The sequence below is a fragment of the Podarcis erhardii genome (assembly GCF_964252035.2).
Source record: "Podarcis erhardii genome assembly, chromosome: 10".
Lineage (NCBI taxonomy): Eukaryota > Metazoa > Chordata > Lepidosauria > Squamata > Lacertidae > Podarcis > Podarcis erhardii.
This window is the reverse complement of record NC_138500.1, coordinates 31,890,806-31,899,964: the sequence shown is the minus strand read 5'-3', so window position 1 is coordinate 31,899,964 and position 9,159 is coordinate 31,890,806. Positions and strand designations below refer to the sequence as shown.

Here is a 9,159-nt window from a genome sequence, read left to right as displayed (position 1 = left end):
AATGATGTATAGATATGCTTTTTTACAAAATAAAACATTTGTATAACATAGTGACATCCCCAACCTTTTTTGGTTAAGTCTTCTTCAGGGGCACTTCTCAAGACAATTTCTCAATAAAGAAATTTCTTTATTTTGAAGAGAATGTCCCAAACGAAATTTTTACCAAAATGCATTGCAAATTTTACTATCTTATAAAGGTACATGTATGTGTAAATTCAAAAAAATCAAAACATGAAAGTAACTATGAGAACTTTCTTAGTTTGACTTGGTAAACTCAAGGAATAACATTATCAGACAGGAGACAAACATGTTTATTACTATTCACAATAACTATTTTAAGGTGAAAACAAAAAGCAAGGTAAGTGTCTATTAAGCTACACAGACTTCATCAACCTGCTTGCAAAACGAAAGGCTTATCTGAAGATAGAACAATAAACTTGGTGATCTTCTCTCTCCTACTAGTGCCCATACCTAGAAAGAAATTTATTCTCGTTTTAGAACTCAGCAGCAGTTATCAGTACACAATCAGCTTTTAAATACACTCTGAGGTTGGCTAGCTGTAGGATCTATTGGATACTATCTGCAAATCTGGAGACCATCGGGTCTAGATAACATGTCAGAGATGTGCCCATACCACCTTTAAATTCACTTAATCTGTACAGGCTGGTTATTCTGCTATTACAAAGATGGTGATCAGATTTAAAAAGCAATGAATCAGTAGGAAACAGACATCATGCCCCTATCACATCTGGTTAATGTCTATTGCAACTGACCCAACATATAATCGGGGTGGGTGGGTGTGTATGCGCAGAGGGCATATATCAGAATTTAAATGTGTAGCAGACCTACACAAATCCTCTAGCATAGGGCTAGGGAACCTCTGGTCTTCCATATATTGCTGGACTTCCATCATCCTTGACAGTCATACTGGCTGGAGCTGATGGGAATTGGAGTACAACTGCTAGAGGGCCGTAGGTTTGCCACCACAGCTCTACCAAGCAAATATTCTTTACTCCAGAACTATATTTACCTGTCACTTTTGCAGAGTGAAGAGATGATTCAGTCTTATTAATTCATATATCAAAGTACTTAGGGAGCAATGTTTAATAGGGGAAGACTACCTTATATATAAGTATTTGTGTAATGCAGAAAAATAATTAACTATAACATAAACAAAGAGGACAATTTCCTGATATTACACAAATTCCACATCCTTCTTACTACAAGAGTGAGCTTGCACATGTCACCTAATATGTATGCCATGCTTTTGGCCAGAAATAGTAATAGGTCCAGCTAACCTAGTCAGAACTTTAAGAAAGAGACCAGTAATCTAATGCTGCTCTTTGGTTCTTTATAGCAAATCAGTGCTCAACATGCCAAGTTTTCCATTAAAATATACTTGATCAACAACAGTGTATCTTAAAAAAAGGGAATACTGAACAGATCCCTTGGTAGAAGGGAAGCTCTATTTAAATGGATTTGAAAACCCAAACTATTCATACAATGAGATGTACACTATGCTTTCACTCAATGCCACCTTTCTCTGCTGTCTAAAGGGATATTAAGAACTATGCTAACTTGCACTTGTTCATCTACATCTTTGTAAGGCAGATGCAGTGGTGGGAGGCAGAAGTTCCTGTTTCAGATTCAAAGTGAGCTGTAACTACATTGAGTATGTCTGTTTTGAATTAAGGGGTATAGCATGGATGCTTAACTCTACTACCCTTGCTAACAAAAGGCATAAGATACTTACTTCTGGAATTCCCATTCTCGATTGTCTAATGGACACACCTGCCGAGTCTTAAGCCAACGAGAGATACAATGGAAGTGGAAAGCATGCTGAAAAAAGAAAGCTCAAATTACTCAAACAGCATGCTGCAACCTGGGTGCACTGCAATTTAGTAAGTTATATTAGGAAATGATGAGATAACAGCAGAGAGCAGAAAACAGTCAACATCCAGAATTGTAGAATGTGAAACAGTTTCAGTGAGCACAACTATATAAATAACCAGAGGAATTTATAAATGTTAACTAGTCAGAAAGGAAAACACTACATTGGTTTTCTGTACAAACTTGTGCTTGCTGAACACAACAGAATTTTGGGCTATCTTAAAGCAGCTTTAAAACAACAACAAAAATGACTTTTCTCTCCTCATAGCCACAAGTTTTTGTTCTGTCATACGAATCTACTTACTTTTAATTCTATTCTTTTTACGTTTCACCACCGCTTTGCTGTAAGCTAGAGTAGATATTTCAGCATATGTATGGGAACACGCACAAACAGAACCTTCTTTGCAGTTTTCAATGCTTCAGGTTTCACAGTCAACAAGGCAAGCTGCTTTTAAAACAGAGTATCTGCTTTCCTCATAACTGAAACAGCAGCAGTGAAAATGATAAAGAAAGCTGTATCTGAGCATCTGGTTCCCTTATGTACTCTTTAAGAGTTGCTTTGGAGATTATGGCCTTGCAAAAAACTTTGAAGTTCTTAAAAAAATTGCAATGTACATACATAATTTGGGCCTCTTCCATGTGAAATTTATAACAAGTAGGGCCCCATAATAAAATGTCTTGTGCGTGTGCATGGAAGAGGGTGAAAAAATCAAAAACTAGCATCAAAGGACAAGATTCCCTGCTCTAACTTCATATACAGTATAAATAATTTTAAAGTGCAACCAGTCTGCATACAAGTCAAAAGAGCATAAGGCTTCTTCATGCAAATAAGTGGTCTGATAGCACTTAAACAGATTGGCCATTGCTGGAAGCTGGTAGATAAAAGGTTTTTCCTCTGGGAATTCAAACCAGTGCAGCTTCATTTCTGACCTGCAATAGTAACAGTAGATTACATTGCAGAGCTTTGGAAAGCTACCCTCTTTAAGCACAGCCTTCTGATCTGCAGTAGAGGTATGATACAGCAAGGCCACTGAATACTATATTCCGTCTAACCTGTAATGTGAGGATATTGTGGGGGTAAAACTATATGTGCAATAGGAGTCCCATATGACTGGATACCATTGCAGGCTTGCTGGAAGTCACTGAACTGTAGCATTCAATGTGAATTACACTTCAGAGCTATTATAAATCACTTTCCCTTGTTATTCCAGTCAGTAACATGAGCACAATGAACTACATTGACTTTGGATTTTTTTAAATGTTTCATACTAAAAAAGAACTGAGTTATAAAGAGCAGGAACTCTTTGCTGTTACCTTTTGCATTTTGGAGGTGGTGGTGGAGTAGACATACTTGTACCCAATCCCAGTTCCTTTAAAATCTTGGCTTTCACCAGTTATTTCTATTGGCAGCTCTCAATTCCATATACTGGGACATCTGTGAACCAGGAAATTACCTATCCGGGCAATGAATGTTCTCATCACCCTTTTTATATCTGTCCCTTACTCCCTCCTCCTTTCCAGCGACTCTATTCCATTCTTCCTCTGACCTAGTTTTCTGTTGTTTTCAGCCATAATCCCATGCCCATTGAGCATGCCCAGTCCTCCAATGGACTATACTGGTTCCTTCTTCTAAAGATTTCCAGTACTTCTGCAAACCTCATGGTTCTCCTGTACTGAGTTGGCTGATACTTCCCTCTTATGTATGGGTGCTGCCATTTTGCCTATGTAAGTGTGGGAACTCGTTCCTGAAGATTAAAAATACACTCTAAGTGGATCAAGTAAGCCATTATGTATTTTGTGATGATTGATCAATTTGCAGGTCATAATTGTTTGAGAAGCAATGCCAATTACCTTCCTGCAAAGACAGTTAAGGAGGACAGGGTGCATGTGCCCTCTTCATTCACATCTCAGCCTTGTATTTCATTTGACCCTTGTTTTCTCAAAGTCTCCATGACTTTGATACCATAAACTTTACTTCTTGATGAAATATACTTCTAGGTAGTTTCCTAGACTGATATGAAAGTAGAATAGAGTCAGCCTTTGTTATAGTTGAAGAAGAGAATCCTTACATTGCAGACACCCCATGCAACAGTGCATTCTTCGGAGGTAGCTGATGCTTGGTTAGCTTGACATTCTATGCCTATGAGAACAAGATTTGTGCACATGAATTAACATGATTCATAGCAAGTGACTCTAGTAGATGAAAAACAATGTAAGTTGTTGGTCAAATGTGGGTATTTTAGAACATCAGAAAAGAGGAAGCAGTATTGTACATTGACAAGGGAAGTTCAGTATCACATTTTTTATTCATTCAAATATTTCTAGGCTACCTTTCAAGACTGAAGCCTTTCCAAGGAGGAACACATTAATATGCAGTTTCATCAGTGAATATTGAAAACATACAATCCAATCCAAATTACAACAGAACATTCAATTTAAATAAGTCCATTAAGAGAAACTCTTGAATTTCCATCTTTGTTATATCATGACAGAAATGGCTGCAGCATGACAAATTTATAAAAGCCAGTCAACTAAGTATGCAGCAAGTGATATCAAGTTTTCCCACTGTCCGCCACAGTGGAGTGAACAGATTCCCTTCCTCCACAACTGCTGGGACTGGAATGGGCTTGTGAGCTCAGCACGGGTTGGGGTATAAAGTTGTCCTCCACTAGGCTACTGTGAGCTAGCAAAGCACAATCTCTCACCCTCACTAGCTGTGATGGGTCTAAAATGACATTCTTGAGTTGAGCATTATTGGAGGCACAGGGTTGTATCCAGTATTAGTCATATGCAGCATGAGCCCACTGGAGCGAATAGACACACTTAACTTCACACATCAGCATCCATGTTGGGTTGCTTCTCAAGTTTATGGGAAACGTTTAGTCTGATACAGAGAGGATTCTCCTAGACCAGGGGTCAGCAAACTAAGGCCCACGGGGCACAAGCGGTCCATGAGGGTCATTTGGCCGGCCCATGGACCCCCGCTGCCCACTCAGTTGGCTCCCGTGTGCTGTGCTAAACCAGTGCGGAGCAGAGCGGGGACCACCTTTCGCGATGCTGGCCGGCTTTCCATTGGCTGCAGGAAGCTCCTGCAGCCAATGGGAAGCTGTGCACGCCTCCTCCATGCCAGGAGCGCCAGAAAGAGTGTTTGCGCATGCGCACTCTGGCCCACCGCAGCGTCTGCGGGACCGTGAACCAGCCCAAGCCACAAAAACTTTGCAGACCCGTATCCTAGTCTCAGAAGTCACTTGTTATCAAATCAAGCACTGTGGTATACAAAGACCATTCAAACAGCTGAAGAGCTTGATTTGAAATTTAGTAATTTATTCATAGGAATTTCTATACCACTCAACAGTTAACATACCAGAATAGTATTTCTAAAAGATCTAAGAGGCTAAATTAATTTTATAACCGTATTTTCTTTTCTGAAGTCATGGTTTTTGCCACTACATAAGGAAGTTCTGTTCAGTGAGGGTCTGGGGATAAAGAAGAGAGTTCTGAAGCCTATGACACCACAATAAATAGGGTTCCTAGGAGGAAACAAGTACAACTAGTTTAAATTTATATTGCAGATGTAGTTGTAATGGCTGCCCTAACTCCATCTCTGTAACCTAACATCACTATTCATCAAGAGTCACCGGGGCAGCTGCAAAGTTATTTCCTTCATCACTTCCCTTCACTTTGCCATGAACCTGCCCATACATAGTTATACTGCTCACCTCCTACCTCTATCTACAGGTACTTACACAGATCCATAATATGGTTTCTGCAAATGGCACAGTTGTCAACCACGATATCCCAAGCCCAGAGTGCAACTGCATTCCACTACAAGAATAAAAGACATTTATCTGAAATGCATACCAATAATTTTTGAATGAAATGACTTTCTGCATTCCTTGCAATCATTCCTCCCGATTCAAATATTAACTTTTCATCCATAGAATTAGGAATAGAATTATTCAACCCCAGTATCAATGCACATTTATAGCCTACCAAGGAGCACATCACATAGACAGGTCAGTTTGCTTAAGAGAGATGGCTTTGAACTTCATCCAATGCTGTAGTTAAGTTTTCTATGCACAGACTTCTAAAAAATAATCACTTTATGCAGCTGAATTGTAAAGAGGAAATATCATGGCCTAGATTACAGCCTGTTATTTTCATAGAATGCAAGTAAAACAAAGCAAGTACCCAAGCATGTCAGAGAATCACTATCAATGGCCTGCAAGGGCCGAGCATTGACAGTGATTTTCTTTCTTGTACCTGGGCCACAAGTGAAAGGCTATCAAGACATGAAAAAGAACATTATAGTTCAACCTATAGTATTAAAAATTTTGAGGAAAATCGCTAGGAATTTTTGTGTGAAGTAATCCCTACAACTGAGACAGGGTTTCCCTCCTGAATAGTACTTTCACATATATAACTGCAGATCTCAAAACTGGGTAAAGTGACAGCAAGCTAACACTTCATAATGACAAGTTTAACTTGCTCCTGCCACTTTTATGAACCAGTAGTGTTATAATTACCTTTTTAACTACACTAACTAGTTCTAAAGAGATTAGGAACTAGCTAACTATTCAATGGCCTGAACTATAACTGAGTTATAGAAGAGCCAGCTTCCTGACGCTTTCATCACTTCCTCCATGACTCTGGTAACTTCAAAATAAAGATGCGTATCCCGCCATACCTCCCTCCCCACAAGGTTGACTTACTCCACTACATGTAGCTCAAGTCAAAGAGAACAGAAGTGTCAGTAACGACAACTCCCTCTCAAATGGGACATGCGAGTAGAGTTCACGGAAACTAGGCCTCCCTGTGCCACCAGGTGATAACAACAACCCACCTGTTTACTGCCTGCGCTCGCTTTCTTCTGTTACAAACCCTCTTTCGGCCCTTGGGCCAAAGACGACCCTCGTCGCTCGCAGGGCCTCCCTCACACGCCTTCCCCCCCATACAGTACGTTAAAACGAAAGGAGAGAAACCGGTCTCCGGCGAGAATGAGGCCTCGCCCCTGCCACCAATATTCTCGCCGCTAGCGCGGCCCCGAGTCCCGGCGGCCGTCACAGCCCTCTCACCTTCTTTACTTCAAAGCGCTTCTTGCCGGCACCACTATTGGTCCCACTCGGTGTGTCCACATCCATCGCAGCAGCCATTTTGGATAAGCCAGTCCCGGCAGAATGCTACCAGCGCGCCTGCGCGGGACTTGGGAACGAAGCCGCGCGGCATTTTCTCCTCTGCGTTGCGTTGTTTTGGCTTTTTTTTTTTTTTTAACCCTGCCTCCCTCCGTGGCCGCCTCCCTCCTCCTCCCTCCAAACAGGTGTGTGTGTGTGCGGGAGAGAGAGAGAGGAGGGGCCTGGTCACGTGCCGGCCGTCTTTCTTAAAGGCGCTGGTCAGGGCGGAGCCCGTTATGCAGGGCCTGGCGTCGTCTTAGCCTTCGCTCATCGCGGAGTTGCCCAACCCAAGGGCGGGGGGAGGAGGAGGAGGAAGAGGAGCTGAGGGGAAGGGCCCAAGCGCAGACTCGCTTAAAGGGATACCCGCAAATTACTCAATGTCAGCTCCTCAGGAGCGGAGAGGGCCCCCCAAACCGTCGTGAATTCGGCGCCAAGGCCGAGTGAGGGGAGCTGAGAGTCTCTGGCCTCTGAAAAATCACATTAATCGGTTCTCGCCCCGTGGGGGCGGCGGTTTCTGCGCTGCCTCTCCGCGGGCGGCCCGCTCTCCCCTCCCGGCGCTGCCCATCCATCCGCCCGCTCTGCTGCCGCGCAGCCCTAATGAGGATGACTAATCCTTGCTAAACCAGTGGCGTAGCTGATCTCTCGAGAATCCATTATTAGCCTCCGGCATTGTGTACAGCGCCACCCCCACAACCCCCCCCCACAACCCCATCGCTTTTGTCTTTAGCAGGGAGATGCAGCTCGAATCCCCCCGCGCGACTCCGCAGTATCGGGGCTGCGACGGATCCTATGGATCGAAAGCCTCCGAGCAGCAGATCTGCTCGAAAGGAAGCCCCCCTTTAGGCGAGCGGTGGTGGTTCCAAGTAGCTCCACGCTTGAGAGCAGAAGCAGCATGCACACAGATGTGTCCTGGGCATGTTTATACTTGTAAGCAAAGACCCGCGGAGCTCCAGGGGTCTTGCGTCTGAACCATCATCGTTTCTGCACACTCTACCCAGTCAAAGCGTTCACGCTGAATGAAGTCCTGAAATGGTTTGGCTGTGAGGGCAACCACAGGCAGCTTCGGCTCCCAGGAATATCTGCACAAGCTAGGGTAACTTCAAACAAGTTGCACCAGGGCTTTATAAGTCACTTCTTATACTCCATATGCGCCTGCCTTCCTTTTGATATCGGGGGGAGCAATAGGTGAGGTTCCCTAGGCCCCTGGCAACAACCCATCAGGAAAAGAGAGATGGAGTGCAAGAAAACGCCACCATCGCACTTGACACTGATGCTCCAAAAGCTACAATAAGATGTACACTTACTTGAAATTGAGTGCCATTGAAGTGAGTGGGATTTCTCTCTGTACATATAAATACGATTGGCCTGCATGGTTGATCTTATTTGTTCCTGCACTAGCAGTGTCCACAAGAGCGTATATGCAGCATAACAGAGACTTTTTCAAATCCTGGAACCAGACTAATCTGGTTGGCCACAGCAAAAAAATGTACATTCTTTCCAGTGGACACTAACAGGACCACAGTACAGTAGTACCTCGGGTTACATACGCTTCAGGTTACATAGGCTTCAGGTTACAGACTCCGCTAACCCAGAAATAGTGCTTCAAATTAAGAACTTTGCCTCAGGATGAGAACAGAAATCGTGCTCCGGTGGCGTGGCGGCAGCAGGAAGCCCCATTAGCTAAAGTGGTGCTTCAGGTTAAGAACAGTTTCAGGTTAAGTACGGACCTCCGGAACGAATTAAGTACTTAACGCGAGGTACCACTGTACTAGAAATAAAGAAAACATTTAAGAATATTGTTTAAGACGCATAGTCTCTTTTCCAACTCTTTTCTTTGTAAATTGTGAGCTGTTTAGTGTACAGTATAAACTCGTTGAGAATTCTGAATTCTAATTTGTAGTTGTAGCTTGGATCCCGAATGCCTTGTGAGTCAAATGTTTTGGCTCCTGAATGCCGCAGACCCAGAAGTTTGCGAACGTTCTTTGGAACCCGAACGTCCGGCACGGCTTCCGATTGGTTGCAGGAGCTTCTTGCAGCCAATCAGAAGCCACGCCTTGATTTCCGAACGTTTTGGAAGTCGAACGGACTTCTGGAACGG

General features: G+C 43.1%; 1 protein-coding gene and 1 long non-coding RNA gene across 3 annotated transcripts in view; one reads left to right on the top strand and one right to left on the bottom strand.

Annotated features, from left to right (window-relative positions):
• Positions 1 to 293: 293 nt before the first annotated feature.
• Positions 294 to 7,157, bottom strand: RBX1 (ring-box 1; the record flags this gene model as incomplete). 2 transcript variants are annotated; one of them, XM_081877699.1, is made up of 5 exons in its annotated part: positions 6,966 to 7,153; positions 5,637 to 5,715; positions 3,960 to 4,030; positions 1,754 to 1,839; positions 294 to 471 (listed from the first exon to the last, which is right to left on the bottom strand). In XM_081877699.1, the coding sequence occupies exons 1-5, from the start codon at positions 7,041 to 7,043 to the stop codon at positions 459 to 461; spliced, it is 327 nt and encodes a 108-aa protein (XP_081733825.1). In that variant the 5' UTR covers positions 7,044 to 7,153. The 2 variants fall into 2 exon arrangements, with proteins under 2 accessions (XP_081733825.1, XP_081733826.1); XM_081877700.1 differs by lacking the exon at positions 294 to 471 and having other exon boundaries at positions 1,750 to 1,839; positions 6,966 to 7,157.
• A 133-nt stretch (positions 7,158 to 7,290) lies between these two features.
• The window catches only part of LOC309350654, a 5,212-nt gene continuing 3,343 nt past the window's right edge, over positions 7,291 to 9,159 (top strand). The window contains exon 1 of the long non-coding RNA XR_014160473.1: positions 7,291 to 8,154. This is a non-coding gene — a long non-coding RNA (uncharacterized lncRNA). The remainder of the gene's footprint in view (positions 8,155 to 9,159) is intronic.